Source organism: Pristis pectinata, chromosome 3 (genome assembly GCF_009764475.1).
Source record: "Pristis pectinata isolate sPriPec2 chromosome 3, sPriPec2.1.pri, whole genome shotgun sequence".
In the NCBI taxonomy this organism is placed as follows: domain Eukaryota; kingdom Metazoa; phylum Chordata; class Chondrichthyes; order Rhinopristiformes; family Pristidae; genus Pristis; species Pristis pectinata.
Window position 1 is genome coordinate 24,782,305 of NC_067407.1, and position 24,392 is coordinate 24,806,696.

Genomic DNA, 24,392 nt, shown 5'->3' on the forward strand with positions numbered 1-24,392 from the left:
GAATTCAAAGAGGCTGAAAGGTGTGATCAGCGCTGTCTTCGGAATGTTGTCCGAATGCACCAGGATCTGGTGATACCCGCGGATGAGGTTGACCTTGGAAAAAATGGACCGCCCGTGCAGGTAGGCAGCGAAGTCCTGAATATGCAGCACGGGGTACCGGTCCGGGGTAGTAATATCGTTGAGGCGTCAGTAATCGCCACAGAGTCGCCAGCCTCCGGCTGCCTTGGGGACCATGTGTAGCGGAGAGGCCCATGGGCTGTCCGACCTGCGGATGATCCCCAACTCCATTTTTCTGAATTCCTCTTTCATGAGGCGGAGCTTGTCTGGGGGTAGCTGCTGGGCGCAGGCGTGGAGGGGAGGACCCTGGGTGGGGATGTGATGCTGGACGCCATGCTTGGGCAAGGTGCTGGAGAACTGGGGCGTTAGTATGGACAGGAACTCTGCCAGGACCCTGGCGAATTTGTTGATCGACGTGGTGACGGAGTCGAGCTGTGGGGCCAGTAGCTTGGCCTCACCCAACGAGAACATTTGGAAAGTCCTGGCATGTACCAAACGCTTACCCCGCAGGTCAACCGGCAGACTGCCGGCATGAAGGAAGTCTGCCCCGAGGAGTGGTTGTGCGACAGTGGCCAGGATGAACCTCCAAGTAAAGTCGCAGGTGCCGAACTGGAGGTGTACCAAAACGGGTGCCAAAGGTCCGAATGGTGCTGCCGTTGGTGGCTGAGGGCAGGTCCTGGTGTGCAGTTGCGAGTCTCGTGGCTGTTGGGAGGCATGACGCTGACTTCAGCTCCGGTGTCCACTAGGAACTGACATCCAGAATGCCTGTCCCACACGTGCAAGAGGCTAGCTAGGTGGCCAGCCGCCGTAGCCATCAGCAGCGGCTGGCTCTGGTGTTTCCTGGAAACCTACATGGTGGCCAGCATCTGCGCCCCACTGCTGGTGGTAGAAACACCATTGGTCGGTCGGTGTCTCAGACCTGGTGGTGGGTGGGGTGCGTTCGACTGCCGGGTCTGGCCTGCTGGGTATGTGGTGTGGCAACGCGCTCGACAGACGCCCCGCTCTCCTTTTTTGCCCGCCAAAGGACATCCGCCTGGGCGGCCACCTTCTGGAGGGCGCTGAAATCTGCATCCGCCAGGAGCAGGTGGATGTTGTCGGGTAACTGCTCTGGGAAGGCCTGCTCAAACATCAGGCAGGGTTTCTGCCTGTCTGCCAGGGCCAACATCTCGTTCATGAGCGCGTGGGGGGGGGGGGGGGGGGGGGAGGGGAGAAAGAGGGGGGTTGTCTGTCGCCCAACTCATCGGGGTGGAGGAGGTGGGAGGCCCATTCACATTGGGAAAGGCCGAAAGGCTCGAGAAGGAGGGTCTTGAACTTATCGTACTTCTCCTCCTCCGAGAGCGCCTGAATGAAGTCCTCAACCTGGGCTGCGGTGCCTTGGTCGAGGGCACTCACCACATAGTAGTACTTGGTGTCGTCCCTGGTGATCTGGCGAATCTGGAACTGGGCCTCGGTCTGGTCGAACCAGACATGAAGCCTGAGGGTCCAAAAGGTGGGCAGTTTAAGGACTACTGCCTGTATCTCTTGTTGTGCAGACATCGTGGGTCCAAAAACGTTTGGGCCCATCGGGGTCACCAATGTAGTGGCCAGCTACACACTATGAAATGAAGACAGAGTCGCTGGTTTGAAATCAGAAGTTGAATGAACGACAGGGCGCGGTGCGCCTTTAATATCCGAAAACTTCCCGCGCTGACATCACGCACGGGTCACCTGACCTTCCCGCATGTGGGCTTCCCTAGCCTGACGATGGGGAAGGAGGGCCCCGCGCCTCCGACAACGTTCGCGATGTTGGGAGCCGGTTCGATGCCGGTGCAGTGAGTCACTACAATGTAATATTAAATATGTAAGCCTACCGAATATTGTAAAGCCTGGATAGAGTGGACATGGAGAGGATGTTTCCAGTAGTGGGAGAGTCTAGACCAGAGGGCACAGCCTCAGAATAGAAGAACGTCACTTTAGAACAGAAGAGGAGGAATTTCTTTAGCTAGAGGGTGGTGAATCTGTGGAATTCATTGCCAAGATGGCTGTGTAGGCCAAGTTACTGGGTATATTTAAAGCAGAGGTTGATAGGTTCTTGATTAGTAAGGGCGTCAAAGGTTACAGGGAGAAGGCAGGAGAATGGGGTTGAGAGGGAAAAATAAAAATCAGCCATGATTGAATGGCAGAGCAGACGTGATGGGCTGAATGGCCTAATTCTGCTCCTACGTCTTATGGTCTTCTGTGAGAGCTAAACTAACTGCTGAAATATCCAGTTACTAATCTTAAAATGATTCTACTCTGTTCCACATGACTTTATGCAGGGAACAAGCAGAAAGCCCCAAAATGAATGAAGAGGAAAAAACAAAATTCCCATATTGGTCAATGTTGTAGTAGTGCAAAGCTGTGCAATCTGATCCAATCAATCATTCAGCTCCCTCTTTGAAACCCCAAAACACCACCAACACTGACAGTGGAATGAATATGCTTAATTCTTAATTGGTCTAGTAACAGAGTTCCATCAACCAGACCAAGTTGAAAATATTGCTAATAAAAAGGAGGAAAAGTTTAATGAACAAGCAAATTCATAAATTAACTAAAATGTTGGAATATTTATATCTGTTTAATTGATGGAGGCATGTGGAAACGATGACAGGATGCAAACCACCGTATCATATGACTGGAGTCCTTGCTCTCTTGGGTTACTGTTTTTTTTTGCTTGCATAAAATTGGAAGAGTAACCATGCTGGTAAATTACTTAAAAGAGTCATTCACTAAAAACCAGTCAACATCACACTAGCAATGAAAACCTGAAAAAATTTGTTGTCTCTCCTTTTCCCAATTGTATGCTTCCTTGTCTGCACGACTCTCTCACAGCTTCCTTCATCGTTACACTCATCTCTATATCTCAGACTTATTAAAGGAAAGCATGTGCCAAGAAACACTCAACATAACTTGCTTTTAATAACTGTGTTGGCATCTTTGATTATCCTTTGCTTTTCCAAATCTCAACTAATTTGATCTTAACATGAACTCTAAGAGCTTACTCACAAATAACCTTTGACAAATATGTTCGCACTGCCCTCCCTTCCTGAACAATTGTGCAACATTGACTAATGCACTCCTGAGGCAGAGGGAGTGAATGGTTGGGTGTGGGGGGCAAACAGAGAGAGACAGAGACATTTCAAAATTCAGAGGAAAAGAAATTCCATAAGTATTTGTGCTAGGGAGCAAGCAAACATTCCAATGCAGAGGGAAATAAAAAGGAAGAAAAAGGGAGACAGTAAAGTGCATACAAAGACAATAGGATAACAATACCAAAGAAACAGGTAACACAGTAAAATGAAATGAAGCACGTTTTTTGCCTTGAAGTGAAGGAGAACATGGTCATAAGAAAGTGTCACAGATTGTGGAAGATAAATAAAGAATAAGGATTAATAGGAAGAAGCAAAAGAGAAAAACACAAAGCAAAATTGACATTAGCTTCTCACAATTCTAATTAAGGGTTGGGGATGGAAGGATGTGAGTGGAATACATGGGATGGGGAATGTTTTTTTTGGGAGGTTTCTTAACTATTGACCAATTGTTTTCATTTATTGATAAGATGCCATTGGTAACAATACCACACGTGTACATCTCAGCACAGATATCTGCCAACCATCTTTATTGATGAGCTTTCAGCACAGCTTCCTTTGTAAAACACTTGCCATCCGCTAATTTTTGTCTAACATAAATCTAAATGGCAAGTATGCCTGCATACCAATGAACTCACAAAGCTTCTAAGATCAAGTGGCTATACCGTACATTTCATTTCAAGAATTGAAATTTGAATCTTGAAATTTTTGTCTTCAGAAAATTTAACAGGCAATTCTATTTTAAAATCACGAAATGCTGACAGACGTGCTACCTAATCTGCATAAATCTGCCTGAAACTGGTTAATGAAATGGGGGGGAAAGAGGGAGAGGAAAGAAAAATGTCTTAATCAAAAACACAACCACTAATCAGTTTGCGAATTGCATGTAGAGCAGTATGTACTGCTAATTAAGGTTAAACAAGCAGCATTTTGAGCCCATAAATATATTCATTTTGTTTCATTGCCTCTAAGCGTTATATAGTACAGCAAACATTAATGACAACTAAAATGGGAAAGAATAGCTGTTTAATCCTCAAGACAGAAATTTGCATCTACATAAAGTATGAACAAGGTTCCCACAGTAGGTTAGACACAGTACACCTTTTTTCACACCTTTGAAAAGAGTTTATTCACTAATACAGTATAAAGAAAAAAGATTGTTTTAGAAAAGTATTTTATTCAGTAAGTTGTGCTTCAGCTAGTTACACCAGATGAATTTTCAGTCATGTGGGCATAATAATGACGGGAGCATCCCATCCGAGCCATGCCACATAATGGACTGTCACAAGTAAAAACCATTATGCCAAGACAGAAATTTTCCCCATGGCTCAGTGCGTGAATGAATCATGTGGGCCGAGTCCTACAGGCCAGGAGGGTCCCATCTGTTAAATTCATATTGGCTTCAACCTCTGCCAGCTAGAAGCAGGGCACAATGACCAAGGCTTCTGGTGCTTTTCATTATCCATTATACCCAGCTGGAAATAGCCCGTGTAGGTGGCAGCTTCGCACAGAATTGAACTCAGTTTCAAAGACACCCACAGTCAAATATCAGAAATGTTCTTCAATTTTGTATGCCTACCTTCCTAAATCTGTGCAACAGTACTCTTTCAGGCTGAAGGCAGCAATTCACAACATCAGAGGAAGAAAGGAAACTCAAAAAAATAAACAGTTGTAAATAAAGCATTAAAGAAGTTTGTTGAATACAAAGGATAATCTGAAGGAAATACACTGGAATCATTCCACTATCAGTGATACTGCAATCTCATTGCATCAGTTATCTATGCCTCCTGTAACCGCAACAGCTATGCAGGAACCTGGCAGATGTAAACGTAGAATATCTGTTGAGGTACAGAAAAAGGGATAACTAAACTGCACAGCTATTGAATGATACAACTGGTCAAAGCTGACAGCACTACTTCATATTCCACAGTAGTTTTAAAGAGATTCACCCGAATGGTTCCTGGGATGGTGGATTAGCTGTATGAGGAGATTGAGTACACAAGATATGCATTCTCTAGAGTTTAGAAGAACGAGAGATGATCTCATTGAAATTTCAAATTCTTACACAGGGCTCAGCAGGCATGATGTTTCCTCCAGCTGAGTCATCCGAATCAAAATTGGTCTGGCAATACATTCAGTTGTAATTATGAGTGGAGAAATTGTAGAGTTTAATCTGGAGAAGTGTAAGGTGTTGCACTATGGGATGTCAAATGAAAGGAAATTATACAGTAAGTGGCAAAACCCTTAGGAGCACTAATACACAGATATCTTGGAGTACAAGTCTATAGCTCCCTGAAAGTGGCAACACAAGTAGAAAGGGTGGTAAAGGCAGCATATGGCATGCTTGCCTTTAATCAGCTGAGCAATGAGTATCAAGTTGGGAAGTCACATTGTAGCTGTATAAAACTTTGGTTAGGCCACATGTGGAGTATCGTATGCAGTTTTGGTTGTCGCATAACAGGAGGATATGGAGGCTTTGGAGAGGGTGCAGAAGATGTTCACCAGGATGTTGCCTGAATTAGAGAGCAATAGCTACAAGGGGAGTTAGCAATCCAAGTTTTTCCTTCTCTGGGGCATTTTAAAAGTCACGAGAGGGATAAGTATTCAGTCTTTTCTCCCAGGATGGAAATGTCAAACACCAGAGGGCATAGCTTTAAGGTAAAAGGGGGAAGTTTGAAGGAGATTTAGGAAGCAACTTGGAGTACAAGGTTAATGGCAGGATTCTTAGTGTGGAGGAACACAGGGATCTTGGGGTCCAAGTCCATAGATATCCTCAAAGTAGCCACACAAGTTGATAGGGTGGTTAAGAAGGCATATGGTGTGCCAGCCTTCATTAGCCGGGGGATTGAGTTCAAGAGCCACAAGGTAATGCTGCAGCTCTATAAAACTCTGGTTGGACTATTGTATTGTGTTCAGTTCTGGTCATCTCATTATAGGAAGGTGGTGGAAGCTTTGGAGAGGGTGCAGAGGAGATTTACCAGGATGCTGCCTGGATTAGAGAGCATGTCTTATGAGGAAAGGTTGAGCAAGCTAGGGCTTTTCTCTTTGGAGCACCGCAAGATTAGAGGAGACTTAGAGGTGTACAAGATGATGAGAGTGATCAATAGAGTGAACAGCCAGCACCTTTTTGCCAGGGACACAATGACCAATACCAGAGGACATCAGCTCAAGGTCAGAGGAGGAAAGAGTGGTGGGTGCCTGGAACACACTACCGGGGCTGGTGGCAGATGATGATACAATAGGGAAGCTTAAAAGACTCTTAGATCGGCACATGGATATAAGAAAAATGGAGGGTTATAGGCTGTGTAGGAGGGAAGGGTTAGATAGATGTGTTTTGTAATTATACCATTCATAAGTAACCTTACAATCCTCCTATTCCTTTCATTCAGGGGCTTTATTAGAAAAATAACTACTTCCAGACTACAAAATGTATTACAAGAGAGGACTGATAGACATGCATATATATAGTCCTTTTAACACAGAGCAGCTTGGTTGATAATGTGGGTTGTGAGGTTTTTAAAAAGATGAGGTCAGGGATTTAGAAATGGTAAATCTAAACAGGAACCCTACAACACTTACTTTCGCAATGCTGATGTGAAGAGATTGAAGGCGATGAACCAGAGACAAAAGGGATACAAAATTGTTAGCATTTTCAGGGTAATGGGATAAGTAAGTGGAGTAATTCTAATGCTTTGGGAATAAATAGGAAGTCAATGAGAATAAGTTGCAAGGCTAAGTGAGACTTTGTGCAAAACACCACTATGGTTGCATAGTGGTTAAGCTATTGGACTAGCTGCCGGAGTACTGGACCACTGATCCAGAAACAACACTTCAATTCCAGCTGGGGAATTTAAATTGATGTAATTAAATTACATTTAAAAAATATAGTCTCAGTTGTGTTAACCACGAAACTGCTAAATTGTCGTAAAAACTGATCCAATTCACTGATGTCCTTCAGGGGAAGGTATCTGCCATTCTCTGTCTAATCTATATGCAACTCCAGAGCCACCAATGCAACTGGCGCATAACTGACTCCTTAATTCAGGGGCAATTAGTGATGGATAATAAATAACAACACTGCCCATGTCCCATTTTCTCCATCATGTGTTCTGATGACTAGATTTTGCACACTCGTTTAAAATATCTTCCTTTTACCTTAAATTTGGCTTTCCATTTACTATCATTAACAGGGTTCATAATAGAGTCTCCTCCATTTCCCACACCTCTGCCCCCAGCTAGAATATGGACAGGCATGTCCTCATCTTCTACTCCAGCTCCAGTTTGAATGGATCATCCCCACCATCTCCAACTAGATTCCATCAACAGATACAGCTTCTCCTACCCTTCAGATTTCCAAATGGAGCATTCTTTCTGTGACTCCTTGGTAGACTCTCTCTCCAAAACTGCTTGCCTTCTCACAGCAGTCTCCAATACAAATGAGGGAGTTGCAACACTTGCCCTTTTATCCTTGTCCTTCCCAACATCCAGTGATTCAATCAATCCTTTCCTAACAAAGAAGCAATTTTCCAAATCAACAGTCAAAATAAAAATAGAAAATGCTGGAAAGCTCGGCAGGTCAGGCTGCATCTATGGGAAGGGAAACAGTCAACATTTCAGGTCAGAGACCCTTCATAAGTTCTGATTTCTAGTATCTGCATTTGTTTCATTTCCAATCTAGTGTACTGCCTTCAGTTCTCACAGTGCAATTCCTCTACATTGGAAAGCCAGATGCAGATTAGGTGACTGCTTTTCAAAACACCTCTATTCAATCCATATCGACCCCATTATCACCCCACTCTCATATTGCTTCAAAGCAAGCTCAGGGAACAGCACCTCTTCTATCCTGTTGAAACTCTTTTGGGACTTGATATTAAATTTAACAATTTCTGGTAACTGCTCCATTTCTTTCTCTCCCTCCACAAGTGTGGCTGTACTGCTCAGTTTCCAATTTGTTTCTTTTTCTTTGCATGTCAGACTGCTGTTTTTTTTAAATAAAAGTATCACAGATATTCCCTCTCCTCTCCGTAAATGAAAGGGCTCTCAATTTTAGAGTTCTGATGAAGGGTCCTCAACCCAAAAAGTTGATTCTGTTTCTCTCCATGAATGCTGCTGAGAGCTTCCAACATTCCTTGTTTTTGAATTCAAAGAAGTTTTGGAGATTTTTTGCTCAGGAAAATGGTACTAGATGGGAGACCAAACAAAAGATATTGAAGAAAAATTGAGATGAAGGCATGGAAGAGGGATTTGAAGTTCAAATCAACTCAAACACATTGAATGATTTGATGCCTGCCTAAATAGCTAGAAGGTAACAGAGGAAAAGGCAGGAAGAAAAAAAGAAATCACAAAAGAAAGCACTTTGTAAATAGCTGCAATTTTAAAGTCAGTGACCAGAGACATTAACACTGCTATCTCTTACCACAGATGCTTCCTGCCTTGTCAAAAACTCACTTAAAGTCTATTTTGGACAATAAGTAGCTGCACAATTTTCCTTTGGAACAACCTTGGTATTTTAAAAACATATGCAAGACATTTCAGCAGATACAGTACATTAATTAGGAACAAAGGTAAAATATTAGAAATGAAGGATAAGAAGTGAGAATGGGGAGGCATGCTAGAATCAAGAGGAATGGAACTGTGTCCAGCTGTTAAGCCACTCAGATACATCAGTTAAAAGTCAGCAGAAGTCCCAGATTTGCCATCAGATTCAGGACATTAGAGTTCAGCAGCAGAGCAAATTTACAGATTCAAAGGAGTCTTGGTGAAACTCCCAGCATGATGTTGGGGTGGGAAAATAATCCCTCTCGTATACTGCACCAGGTTAGACTTGGCACAAGATCCAAGACTCCATCACTTTCAATGAGGGTTGCAGAATAACATTGGGAGACGAAGGGAAAGGCAAATTAAAATTATTTCATATTAGCTAATGGTGTTTGCATAAATGGAAAACTCAAAACCTGACCAATATGATAAATTTGCCCCACAGTGAATGAGTTCAACAGCAACTACAAGTATTTTTTTTGTTAAGTTTTTAAATTTAGATTTTTTTAAATTCAATGTTAATAGCTTTCAAATGTCTCCAAATGTCTGCAGCATTTAAAAGCTATTTTAAAAAAAAACACACACACTTTTGCATTCAGGATAACTGGAGGCAAGGCTTCACCAGCAAAATTTCCTCAAGCACCACTATGGGTTCTGCTGCTATGATATTCTGGGATGCCTCAGCATCAGGAGGATTGGTCCTCATCATTTGAACTAGCTAAGCATAGGCATGAGAGACCACAGGCAGAGATTCTAAGCAGGAGGGTAGTGAAATCTGGCCTGTTAGTGTTTGTAGCACAACGGGAAATCCCAAAATCTGACCAATTCAAATGAACATCTTGATCCCACTGAATGAATATGTCCTATAGCACCAAAATGAAACTCTAAAGAAATCAACTGCATGAAAGAAACTAAACAAATTAGTTCTAAATCAACATTCATGGTTGTTCGCAGCAAAGAAATTTTGGTTGCAACACTCAAAAAAAGTTTAGGATTTTCCATCACTTGTTCTTTTTCTATTTTCCTGAAGGCATTGCCACCTTGCTGCACAATGAGTCTACATGCAACACAACCCACAGCTACTTACCCCAATGACAGTATTCACATACAAGTCTCAACAGGGAGTACCAACAGGCTATTTGGCCCCAGGTTCCACACATCCAAGCCTTCTGCTGTCTTTGCTCGGCTCCCCATAGTGCAGGGGTATCTAGTTTCCCCATGCTAACCTAGAGGCACTGCAGTAATTGTGACATTATCATTCTGTTCAAATGGAAATCAGCTAAAATAGCACACAAAGGGAATGGAACATGCTCTTTCCTAGTTTGTGCACCTCAGCTTCTCACTACCAGAGTAGTTAAAAATAAATCAACTATTTTGACTTATAATAAAAAATATAAATATTAAGCCCTACAAGGTTCACATCAGATCTTGCAAAACAATGTAAAATAGTGTACTTATTGCCAGGTCAAAAATATGGGCTACTGCCACTGAATATCTCAAGCATTCTTTGGAAGTAATTGCACACAAAGTGATTAGGTTCAACTCACCCAAAAAGTCTTGGTTTGTCAAAGAGAAGTAGTTTTAACATTTATACTAAACACAAGAGTTATAATTTTGACAACAGCACTAGGAGAGTTTGGAACAAAATTTAAAATTGCCAAGAATTCCACGCCAACATCCTAAAAATCATACTATAACCAAGTAGTAAATTGCACATCTTCCTCTTCTCTCCCAAGTTAAGGAAATGTGCAGACAACATCAAAACTAAAATAAAATTTTACTTGAGCATAACTAAACTGCAAGGAGAATGACACAAGCAGTCACTTCAGCTAAATAAAGACTTCAGAGTTTCAAATCGAGTCATACAGCACAAAAAACAGGCCCTTTGACCCACCCTACCCATGCTGACCAGAGTATTCATCTATATTAATTCCATTTAGCAATACCTGGCCCATGGTCTTCTATGCTTTTGCACTTCAAGTGCTCATCCAGATATTTAAATTTTGTGCGAGTCTCTGCCTCCACTACTTACTCAAGCAGTACAATCCAAACTCCAACCACCCTCTGACTGAAAAAAAAGTTCTTCCTTATATCATCTCTAAACATCTTACTCCTTACATTAAATCCATGTCCCTTGAATTTTAGATATCTCTGCTATGGGGAATAGTTTACTGCTGTCTACCCTATTTATACCCCTCCAATACTGCTGCAACAGTAGGAAACATCTAAATTACTAAAGCCATAGTATTTAGTTTAAGTAGTACAAAGTGTCATCCAGAACAAAATATTTGGGAGTTAAATTGGAGGATGTTGGAATGCAGATGCACGTATCACAAACAGCTATTAACCCTTGGTCAGTCAATCAAACAGGCACCTCGCCAACTATTTTCATTAAAATAGCCACAACATCCGGTCAGTATTATTCAATTTGGTAATTCAATTTCAGAAACCGCTACTAACAGTTAAGCCAATCTACACAATTTAAAAGTCTGATCTCCATTGCAACATTCCATGACAAACTGGGATGTTTTGCAGGTATATCCTGTTTCTGCTTGGAAGAAACAACACAAAAGTTAATGGCCACCATCACCTCAACAGTCACTGGCTAAGTGATCTTAATACGGCTGGAGGATGTGGCATATTTTAGTGAGGGGCTATTTACTGGATCACAGGTGGCTCACAAATTGTTCCCGGAGGTGGAGATGCAAGAATTGCTCCAAGCCAACCATTAGTAGATACAGCCTCCTGCCAAGAACACATGTCACCTCCCTCTACTTGCTGCTCTGCAAGTCATCTTTTCATTTTCCAAGAAAAAGGGCTACTAGAGCCTCCATTTCCAGGAATCCCTGGATAATGCAGAAACCTTGAAGTCAACTTCTTGAGCTTCTGTCTAACCACACCCTTTTCAAATTTAGAAGTCATCCAGAAGCAATTATTATCCTACTTGAACCATGCATCATAACCATAATCAACAACTAACCTTCAAATTATTAATGATCCTTTTAATACTGCTGATCTCCAACATCAAATCCCTAATCCTTTGTGTTTAACACATGGCATTAATTGCAACACTGAGATCCAATTTGGCAGTTCTATAATGAAGTCAAATTTCCACACTGATTTAACTACTCTTCATATCAGAGAGAAAAGTTTCTACTCTCTTGTGCCTTTCCCAGTATGATGAGTGACAACTTCCATTACAGTACAAGCCAAACCAAGTACAAATTGGCAACCATACTGCAAAAACTCCTGGTGTGCATTTAGTTGATCTCCCATATGCAATGTTAATTGCATAACTAAGCATCAAGATTTGGAAACTAGATTTAAAAATGAATTTCCACTATTCAGTATACATTGCTGGAAATTACTCGAGTATTTGGATGTTGGACAGAAATATCGTGACCGCCTGCATTTCCTGTCATACTCAGAAATCCTCAGTTCTTTATGCAGAAAGAAAGAATATTTTCCAAAGGTGCTTAAACACATGGAACATCACCCCAATAAAATCCAGTACCTTCAGAATAGGCTTCAGTTTACATCAAGGAAACACATTCTGGGATGCTGAGGTTATTTTATAAAAATGAAAAGGAGAACTTTTTGTTTAAAAAACATGGCTCCAAGGGAGATCCTATGGATTGGCTGAAAGAGGAGGTAATAGTTACTATTATTTTTCTCTGCTTCCTAGAAAATGTTTTATAGCTATATGAGAAAGCCTCTTCAGAAGTTCCTTCAAGCATTGTTTATTAAGTGCATATTAATGCATATCATATTTAACATGTCAATTTATCAAAGAGCCGTATGAAGTTGTAATGTAATCGTTGAAATTTAAATGGGACATAATACAGATGTACCCTATTTTCTAGGACTCCACTATTAATAAATATGTAGCTAACAATAAAGATGACCTCTTGTACAATACACATGCTGCTTCTTTAATTTGTCTATGGCCAAATCATCCATCTCTAGGTCACTTGAAACAATACTTTACCCTCCACAGGATTTGGGTCAGCGCCGACAAAATCCCATTGAATGCCACGATGAACCTACTCATTGGTCGTTGTCAGGACTCATTAATAGACAACCACAGACCGAAAATCAAATGCATGCTGTATGCGACAGCTGATCCGCTGTGGATTATTCACATAATTTAATGGCCATACGCAGCATGGGGTACAGCTGTCATGCACGAGAACAAGAATCTGTTTTAGAAAGCCAACCCAAATTAAAACATACATAAAATATTAATATCTATGAACATGGCAGCATTAAAACAGGACTATCGGGAAGGAGGATCAATCCATTTCTAGCATTTGCTTTGCAGGTATATTGTTGTGTTTAAAAAAAATGCAAGGCAAAGATCAGATACAAAGCAGCATTCCCAACTGTCTCTCCTAAAAGAAGGTTCAATTCTTTATTATAAAAAAACTTCTATGGCACAATATCCATGAAACACAGGAGAAATCTACAACCAAGCTCTGCGTGCATTTGGTATTAAAATATGCATTTAATCACAATGCACGTAAAATTACCGAATCTTAATTTTCCCATGTTGAAACGTACCACCTAAAAAGAAACATTAGCAAGACCTGTGCATGAATTCTACTGGTTTGTCAAGTCAACAGACAAATCGCACTGGTTGTAGCCAGTAGTTCTAAAGGGAACAGCTGGACTTCAAGTCAAACAGACTCAGATAAGCCTTGGATATGTTGAGTGTGACAGACATTGCTGATCTCTATAGGGAGTCAGTCCAACCTTGCATGGAATTGGCCTGAAGATTAGGAGGATAAAGTTTCTTTTACAGAAATCTGTTTTTTTTATTTTAATGTTCTTAATTATTCCTTGGAGTTTTAATGTATTTTAATGTTTTTATTTTAAAATCAAAGCAATTTTTATTTACATTTCTTTTAATGGTTTCTAAATATCCCTATTAATGGCTTGTTAGTAAAGGGGTATGGTTCTTGCTTAGTGCAGAAAGTGATTTGGAGTATGAGCACTCTAGGGTTCAAATCCCAAAGGAACCCTTGGATCATAAAAAGAATATTATATATCTAAAGGCAAGGTAGATAAATTTGAAAGATTAGGGATCTCAGGGAACTGGCACAGAGGAGTTATGGCCTGGGGCAGATCAGCCATGACCATACTGGATGGCAGTACAGGCTTGAGGGGTGAGGTGGCCTACTTCTGCTCTTATTTCCTTGTGTTCTTGTCATCTAGGATGCCACCAGAAACCTGTCTGTAGTCAAGGCCTCCCCATGCTTCAACAGACACCTCCTGGGTGCTGAGGGTCGGCTCCCTTGACTCTGTATCAGCACAAATGCAGAGTGAATGGGACAGTTAGCAGCAAGCCAATTCCAGTTACCCTTCCTCCAGGCACGAAGGTACCGAGATCCTTCAGTAGCTAAGAATCTCCGAAAACCTTCATCAAAATGGAAGAATGGTACAATGCTGAAATACAAAGAATTGTGGAAGTTCAGGCATCAGTGACATGGCCATTTTAGTATAACCAAGTTTCCTAATTTTTAATATTTATATTTTTGTTGACTCTGTACAAATTCCAAATCAAGTTAACAAACCTCCACCAATTCTGAATGAGTTGCAAAAACAATGTTATTTCTAACTGAAAATTTAACCATTTTCTATGATTGCACTCAATTTTATAGCATTAAGATTTATGATTGAAAAGTTTACACAAATACATATTAATAATTTGTATCTAAATTTGCATTAAAAATAGCTTTGATTCTTTGCAAAGAGCACCTTGGACAAAACCACCTTGCTTTAACCATTTTACACCATTTGGTGCAAATTACTAACTTGAATACTGGCGTGAATTTAGGTGTAAATTTTGATGTCATTTTAGAAATTTCACGATCTGCAAATTTAAAATTCCTATCTGTGGTATTTTCCAGAATTGGTGCAAGGCAATCAGATTTGTTTCCAAATAGTTATTTTATCTCCCCATGTCCAAATCTATCCAACACAAATTCTGATAGCCAAGTCCCATTTTCACTTCTAAAGATGCAAACATTGTGAATTCTTCAACCAAAAACAAAATGCATTTGCTGGCCAAAACAAAACAAGGGTTTACAAAATGTTAACTTGAGAAATCTCAACATTTGAAATAGTTTATAGTTCCAACTATAACCCATACAGAACACTGAAAGCATCTAGAGCTACATCTCCTCCCCCAGAATGTTTTTCCTACAAAAGACATAGGCAACTAGTAAATACTTTACAACAACATTGCACATCAATGAGGACAGTAGAAGCATTTCTAATCTGTATCTGGGTATAGCTGCATGCAATACATGGTAACTACAGAATCAATGTTAACGTTTCCAGGATTCATCAGATTTAACCCCAGTTTTAGTATCAGAAGGGAATGAAACTTTATTATTACCCACAATACATTTATTCTTTCATCACAGATGTGGTTTAGAATGACTTAATTCCTACCTTACTTCAGTACTCATATTTCTTCCATTAACAACCAAAAAAAAATCAGCATTACTTAAAGTCATCTACTTCAAGTTCACACCAATTCAGTCATGTTGGAATTAGAGTGTCAGCAGAGCCAAAGACTTGGATCTCTAATGTTCTTTCCCTGGAAAATGTTTTACCTTTAAAATAAAGTTATCAACACACAAATAGAATTATTCATTGTTTTGAAATGTCAAGAGTCTGTCATGCGAACAGGCCTCAACATGAATCTCATTCAGGATGAAAGGCAAGAGGGCAGAGCTGTCACTTTCTGGTGAAAGTTCAATTAATTCAATAAATAAATGTGAGTGGAGTTAAACAATTTTGTCTAAACAAAAAGTTGGCACTAGTATGAACACAGTACTTTGTTTCCATTACCAAGGCTAAAAATGCACAGGAAACAGGCCAATATTCCATTTCCCAATGGCACATGGCAAATTACTTATTTGCATACCTGCAACAAGAGTTATTAATCCTATAGCTCAAACACCATCATGCATCAGCACTATGATTATCCAGAGGTTGAAGTCCATCCCAAAGTTGCATTTTAAGTAAATTGTCTTCCTTTCAGGGCAATAACCTAATCAAGGAGTTTAGATGAGGATGACAAATCATTTGAATTGTATCAAATCCTTGAATGGATACTGCAGTTTTAACATAATGCTCTTAGGACAGCTTCCCATTGAATTAGATTAAAGGTGACCTGCATTTCAACTCCATTTTGCACCCCTCTGCTCCCTAACCCTCAATGCCCATAATTAATAAAATAATCCACCTGAAAAGTACACCCTCCTATTGTCCTCACCTCTTCTTCCAGTACATTGAAGACCATGTTGCCATCACTTCTCTCTGACAAAGAATGAGAATTTCATCACCTTTGCTGCCCATTTCCAGCATGCTCGCACTTTCAAATAGTCCATTAAACTCTATTATTCATTTTTTTGACTTCTATCCCTATCCCAGGTTAGTGACCACTGCTATATGAACTTCCACAGCTACCTTGTCTAGTTTCTCCTACGCTGCAGCCTTTCCATTCTCCTAGTTTCTCTGCCAGATGTTCTGATGACACCACCTTCCACCCACTGTTTCCCAGGCCTTCCTTTTTAGCTCAGCTGTAGTTTCCTTTCACACATAGTTACAAGGCTCTCAACTACATTCATTTCCTGCACTCCTGCTCTCACGGCCTCTTCTCCAACCTAAGAGGAGGATGGAATTTGCCCTTGTCCTCACCTTTCACCCCACCAACCTCCACATTCAATAGATCATTTTCCAAATCTTCCACACTTTAACTGTGATGCTACCACCAAAGATGTCTTCCTCTTCCCTTTCAGCATTCTGAAGGAACCTCCAGAAAAGCTCTGATTTACTCTCTCCCCCTCAATATCCATTCATTCCTGCTGCAGGTAAAACACTTGCTGTTTTACATCCTCTCTTCCAGTCATTCTGGGCCTCAACCTTTAAAGTGAAGCAGCAAATCCCTTGAGTGAGCTTCCAGTTGCCCCTTCAGTTTAACTTTCCCTCCTATTTCCATTTCTTTCGTCAATCTCCTACACTGTTCCAATAAAACTCAACTTGCTGAGGAATAGCAACATATCTTCTGATGAGGAGCATTAGTCTTCCTGACTCAGCTGTATCAAATAATCAGATGTTTCCAGGCTTACATCTCAGTTTTTCAGGATTCATAGTTTTCCCTCCCTTCTTTAGAATTCATTCATCTTTCCCAACTTACACCTCTACTAGATATTATTCACAAGTCTTTACAGCCTCCTTCAAAAGGCTCCACAACAACTTTTCATTCAATCTCGTGTCCTCCCCCCACCCCACCTTCCCCTCACTTTCTCTGCAACTTTAAAGTTTCCCCATTGACCTGAAGTGTTAATGCTATTTCTCTGCCCACAGATGCTACCTGGTCTGAATACTTCCAGCATTTTGTGCTATATTTCAAAAATTTATATAACCCAACCTTGGAAGTTTCAATTAAACCCAGCAGCCACAAACTTTTGGAGGGAGAGTTCTGTATTTCAAAACTGCTTTCTAATCTCAATCCTAAATAACTTGGTCCCACATTTAAGGCAAATATCCTCTTGCTCTATTACCTCACCAGGCAAAATAAGAAGAGTTAATTGGGACACGGACATCAATTATCAGTTTAAAACACCTTAATCACACTTCAATATTGTACTCTAGCAAATAGAAGAATTGATGCTCCCACATCCAAATATTCACTGTTCTATTAAAGGCAAAATTTTCTGCAATATTACAGGAGGAATTGGCTCTTGTGAAATCAAATGAACTGTTTTTAAACTACACTAAAAATATCAAGTAGCTACCAAGTTACATTGAAAATGAATACTACCAACCAGATTGTGGAACCAGAGAAGCAATTTACAATTATAACCTATTAGCTTATATTTTCAAGAGGAAAATTGATTTCATTAGCAGTACTATACCATTCCTTGCAACATACAAAACTTGATTTGGTACATATCAATAGCACACCAGCAAAAATGGACTGCATTCTGTAACACCAAATTGCAGTGGAATAAGCCAAGTTTGATCTATGGTGAACTGGTTCTTATCTGGGCTGTTATTAGGTACAATGACAATTCTTAGTACTCCTGAGCTCTAGGAAATAAAAGTTTCCAAATAGCAACCACTCCTTGTGGCTAACCAGTGACCCCTGCTGGGAATTCACGTGGGGACAAACTTACATTTGGCTGAAATTCCCCATCACCAAAGAGCCTGCTGACACTCACATGTGGAAAATGCAATTGCAAAGTGCATTTTTTCTTTTAAAACAAAGCTTCTGTAGTTGTTGCTTAATTACATTTTAAAATGTTGTATTTCAAAGAATTTTACTTTAATATTAAACTTTTAAATATCACCACATTAAATGCAATCTGAAAAAAAGCTAAATGCTCTTATTAGCTTAGAGAGGTAGGACAAAAGACATCTATTTACATCCACAAAACAATTGCTAAATTCCTTATGTGAACATTAAGCAGTATCATGCCAAAAGAGAACAATTTAATCAAGCTATATCATTTTGCCTATTCCATTTACCTAAATGGAATCCAGTTTGAATGATGCCACTTGATCCCATCTCCATTGTCTGTTCAATCTTACCTCCAGCTGCAAGTTTGATTTGATTTCCCAGTTTTTATTTCTCCTCCTTCCCCCACACTTTGCATTTTTACGCAATTACAATGTAATGATGCATTGCACAGATTCTGCTGAGTTTAAATAACAGTTTGTTCTTCTACTGATCTGGTTCTAAAAACAAATGCAGCATCCACCACCACCCCCCCCCCCCCCCCCACCAACCAGAAGGCTCTGCTGCTTTTCATTTACTGTGTAATTCTTCTTCTGATATAAAATTTCTACCTCCCTCTGAAAAAATAGAACGTTTGTCGAGGAACTGGTCATATTCAGAAATCACTCACATTTGGGAAGGAAAATAAAGGAACAGCAAATAGATCGTAGTGAGTTACACTATTGACAACAATCAGGATAATTAATTCAGCAGAGTTCCCCCTCCCTCATGTTATTTTTGCCGCACTCTGAATTAATTTGGTGTCTTTCATTTTCACCTAGATGACATTAAAACTATTACACCACAGTAATGAACTCCTTACTATTTTCAGCTATAATAATAAACACTCATTGGCTCGACATGGTGCCGATTTAACAGAGCGCACTGTGCTGAGGGGTTTCACTCAGAATATTACCTGACTTTCTTCTTTCAAATATCAGAGGGTCTATTATATTTTTCCCATCTTTTAAATAATTGCGACCATTTATCAAAGCTCAAACATATTGAGGTAGCTACTATTTGGACTCTGGTAAATCCAAATCCAACATAGAAAATGGGAGTCAAAACGATACAAGTTCAGGGAACGAATTTTTTTTTGCTCCAGTTTCCATTCAAAATTACTTGCCCATTATCAAATTTTCAATGAAACAGAGCACTAACTTACATAATTAAAAATTCTGTATCATATTTGACAATCTGATAGCTTTATAATTCTGTAGCGATAAGTGTATCATCAAAAAAAAAGCATTTGTATTCAGTGCCAAATTCCACCATCCAGGAGTAATTCAAATTTTACGTTATAGGAAATAAATTTAAAGAACAATTAATTCTTGATATATTTTGATTTCTAGATGTTTTTAATTATCTTAACTTAAAAAGTATGCCTCGTGCACAAAAAATTTTAAGAATGTCCTCAAAAGCCCACAAGCAGGCATAATTAGCCAAAATTCACCATGGCAAATAATTTGATCTAACTGCATGTCCCTTGTTTGGAACAGAACTGGCTTCCAACAATATTTTTTTAAATCAACATAAAAGCAGAGATTCACAATGCACTTGACAATTCCTCCATCCTTTACACTGGTTTGACCAATTACAGTTGAACTGCACTAAAATAACTGCACAATCTGGCAGAAACTCCCAATCACTGTACCTAACTTATGTCTTGGACATAAACTCGTAATTTGTGCCATTATTACGTTTTCCAATTAGAAGACTAGAGCAGACAATTTGGATGATAAAAGATGATAAAGTTGTAGAGGTCATTATAAATGCCTGAAATGCATTTATCACACACTTACTGCTGTGTAAAATAATTTATAGCAAACTCCATGTTCACCTTTAAGCATTTGCTGTATGTCAAATTCAAACTGATAAAAGCTCAGCATTTACTTTATTTTTGAATTGGAAATAGCACAATGCATTAGTAATTGACTGCAATGTCATTAATTATTGGCCTTCCCATTACTCAGGTGAACTCATAGTTTGCAATGTAGACATATTTTAACGGCTCCAAATTCACTATTGCATTTTATTATGGTGAGGATGCTTGCAATGTATAGTCATACAATCAGACCTTGTTTTGTATATTTTAAATTCACCAGATCATAAATATACTAAAGTTTTCAAAACAAATTTGTGATCAGTTTCAGTTTTAAACATGAAGAACCAAAGGGAGCACTAGTTAGTACACAATTGTGATCATGTGCTTATGTTCTTCATACAAATCAAACTTCCATCCCGGTGCAGAGCGCAATGCCTCAAAATCAGAATATTTTGTATTTCAAACTGTTCAATGCTTTAATTATTCATAATACGTTAAACCACATGCTTCTTGATGTTAGGCCTATTGAACAGTTAGTACAATGAATGCATTTCAAGCTTTTAAGTATAAACTCTGATAGGATATGTGTCATAAAGTGAGCCCCGCAAGATAAAAGATATCACTGGGTGATGTTATTCTGCTCAGAAATGCATTTGGTGCAGAAAGCAGTTCCTCAAACTGTCTCATTTAGACTGGCACCATAAGCTAGCATGCAGCACAAGTTTAACTATTGCTCCCCTGAGAAAAACCTCCAATAAATGAAATACACAACAGTTCAAATCTAAAATTATCCTCAGTACAATTCAGAAAAATCATAAACAAAACATGACTTGCATCCAAAAGATTAGCAAAGTATTTACAAATGTCAACATTATTTCAACAAAGCTGGTTTCTTCGACTGGTTCACGTAGCTGTGTCATTACAGATAAAAGACTTCCAGGTTCAATCTAGGGTTTGTGCTGAATTCGCAAAACTCAGACAGGACATCCACAGGAACATTAAAATCAGGGGTTGTACTTCTAGGTTAAGAGGATAAGTGAGTCTTAATGAAAGCATGTGGACACTGAGGCCTGGTTACAACCTCCTCTCACACTCCCTTCCTAACCCCCTGCCAAATAAATTGCAAAATTATAAGACCACCAATACATTGCTACTCAGATGAAATACTAGAGAGTAAGTAGTTTCTGAGCAACAAGGTAACATTCCCCAGGAGAAGGTGGGTGTGAAGGCAATTCCTCTGACTCATTTTTTTTGCTATCTACAAACTGTGCAAGGCAAAGAAAAATCTTTACCAGGTCACTGGCATTTTTCAGTTTCCAATAGAAAATATTGTCACAAATTTAAAAGGTCTCCGTTAAATCATTATCTGTTAATATTTAATCAGTAAATAGGTTTGTGAATGTCACATCAATTGCTACTTAAGCATAATATAACCATAACAATTCAAGAAATCTGGTGCATATACAAAGCTTCCTGCAAATTCCGAGGGGAAAAGGTGAATTTTCTCCCTCTGCTATTCACAGCAACCTCTGAGAAATAAAGTGAAGCAACTGTTGAACGTCACAAATGAAGTCCTTTGCTGTTTTGCATGGGTGTCGGAAAGAAAACTTTCCTAAACCTGAGGATGACTTGCAAACATGACCGAACAGAAAATGACATCCATGATCGTTGTTCAGAAAGGGATTAAACGATTGCATCTTACTAGATTTGAGAATTTGCACCAAACTATATGATCATTTCTGAAGCAGCAATGAGCTACTTTATATCTATACTTCAAAATAAGCAAGCAAATATCCAAAACTTTATGTTCAACCATTGGATATTTGCAACGGTTCCGTATATACTGCTAAACCACGTTTTTTGTTGATTGAAACAATAACTACATGAAGAAATATGTAGCTGGTGCATTAATAAATCTACGTCATCTCCAAATCTCATTCATCTGGCTGCATTCGTTATAAAAACTCTGTCTCGCCTGCACACACAAGTAAACAAATGTCCATTCGATTAAATTAATATACACCTCCCCAGATACTCTGGTCAAAAATTCAAGTGTTGGAAAGTACTTTCTGCCTCCTAAACATTTGAAAGGCGGTAAACACAGACTTGATAATGATCTACCAAATCACCAATCTACTTTTCAAGCTGGTCAGGCTGAAGCCTCAGGTGGCAAATATCCAAGCTGCGAAGTCGCCTACCTTCACGGAAGTCGAGTCGATTGAATATTGTCAAGATAACACTAGAAGAGTCCTTTCGCAGAGCTTCATCGACAGACTCCGCGAGTCGGGATTAAATCTCAAACAGGAGTGGCGATGGATGGTATAAGAAAAACAAACATAACCGATTGCCCTTCCTCGCTAGTTTCGTCTAGTTCCTTCCTTCTGAGTCAATATATGAAGGATTTTTAAAAGTCAGGGCATTGTACAAGTACAAACTTGTGTGGATTGTATGGTTAGAATCGCGTTGTTTCACCTCAAGATTCAAACGTAACTCGGAGCTTTTCCAAAAACAGCAAAAGCACCGAATTAAAAGACGTGGAGAACATTTAAGATGCTAAAAACCTTAACGGCGAAGTTCTTTCGAATGAAACCGTACAGCTTAACAAGGCCACGCTATAGACTTAAATAATTACATTTCTGATAAAGCGCAGGAATAAGGGAAATTATTAAATCCAATTTAAAAGTAAGTCAACATAGCCTCGGGTGATGTGTCATCTCAGGATTTACCCAATTTTGGCTCGGTTCCCTAATGTCTGTGGGAATCAGGAGCGAAAGATGAAAAAAAAATGCAAGAGCATACCGCTTTCTGAAAACGCATATATTTCACCTGGAAATGCATCAAAACAGACAAGCTGTTCAGTTCGTAAATTACATAAAATAAAAACAAATCATGCCATCTCTGAAACAAACGAAAAACCACGGCCAGTCCCTCTTATTTTACCACTTTCTCACCCCACCTCATTCCCTTGGCATCACTACAGAGACACCATCCTTATTATGGAAATTGCCTAGCTCCCTTTCTCTCTCTCTCTTCCATTTCCTTTTATCCCTGGTTTCGCTTTGCTCGTTATTGGACATTCTTAGAAGGGGGAAAAAAAAGTAAAAACGCTACCTGGGACCTTGTATTAAAATACTTTAAGTCGCGACTCTATCCAAAATGTAATTATCATCACCATTGTACTTGCTCCCGTTTAGGATTTAATTCCTAGATTGGTATTTCCCCCTCCAGTCAAGAACATTCCTGACAGGCAACTCGCAGCGTTATCCTTTCTGACAGCTCAATACAATTAAAACCACGGCAGATTAGGTTTTGTTTTCGCGAAAGAAAACAGCGAGCTGCAATTTTTGCCTTCTCATCAAAGCTGCAATTCAAAACAGACAGAATAAATACGTCAATTACCTTATCTAAATGTAACACACACCTTTCCCTGGGACCACGGAGTCGCTTTCATTATTTCCCCGCCCTCTCCTAACCCTAAATCAACACCTATCCTCCTCCCCCCCAAAAAAACACTTCCCACAACTAAAAAAAACAAATCGACATAAACAAAGGCAATAAATACATTCTTTTGTGGCATGAAACAGCCAGGCTATTTTATCTAATTTCCCCTCTTCTACTGAGCCAAAACTGAAAAGATATCTCACACCAGCAAACTATTCAAATGTCCGGGGTAAAGTAGCATTTGTTTTCCAGATAGTTGGAAAAACATTGCTCCACAGTGGGAAAGAAGGCAATTCAAACGGAAGTGTCACTGGACCGAATCCATTTTGTGGGGATTGGGCAACTGCAATTTTTCCCCCCCTTCTTTCTTTTCATCACACTCACCTACTTGAAGAACATTTTCCACATAGCCGCTCTCCAGCAGTTTAATAACCTCTCCTGAACGGGAGTCTGTTATCATCGTCCCCGGTTACGGTTGCACCTCCTGCCGCGGCGGCTGCCGTCTCCTCGGGAGAGTAGTAGTTAAAGGACGAGTACATACAGATCTCCCTCTCGTTCCTCGGGAAAGACCAGTAAACAATTCGTCTTTGGACGGGCTCGGGGATGCGAGAAAAAACGTTCCTCCACTTGCTGGAAGGGCCACTTCTCCGCCACCATTTTAGCGCTGGCATCCAGGAGAGACTCCGGGTTGTGGACTCTCCCGGTCAGTGCAGGTTTCTGGGACGATCTAGAAACTGGGAAGGGCCTGGAACAGAGACGCTTTGCGGTCGGCTGAGCTCTCTCCTCCGCCATGCTGCTCCACAGTGTAAAGAGAAAAGTATCCACCGCGCAGCCCGCACCGCTACAATGTTGCTTTTTTTTCACACAGCATTCGAAACCACCACACATCCACTCAACGCCGCGCAACCTAACCCACTTATCGTCCCGCCCTGCCTTCCTCCTCATTGGTCACAGCTGACTGCCCCCACGGCGTACCCTTCTTCTATTGGTCAAGTTTGATGCCAGTCACGAAGAATGATGGTCAGCACGTTAGACCGGCCTCGCGTTCGGCGCTGCCCCGAGCGGCGTTTAGGAATCGATTGGTCGTCTTTGATGTCAATCAAGGACGCGTCACAATAATGGAATTTTTTTT

At 40.2% G+C, this 24,392-nt stretch overlaps 1 protein-coding gene across 1 annotated transcript in view; it reads right to left on the bottom strand.

Moving 5' to 3' along the window:
• zswim5 (zinc finger, SWIM-type containing 5) overlaps window positions 1-24,162 on the bottom strand; it is a 207,966-nt gene extending 183,804 nt beyond the window's left edge. Inside the window, 3 exon segments of the mRNA XM_052011582.1 lie at window positions 23,645-23,690; window positions 23,692-23,874; window positions 23,876-24,162. Coding sequence (XP_051867542.1) covers window positions 23,645-23,690; window positions 23,692-23,874; window positions 23,876-24,148 — 502 coding nt within the window. The 5' untranslated portion in view covers window positions 24,149-24,162.
• Window positions 24,163-24,392: the final 230 nt, after the last annotated feature.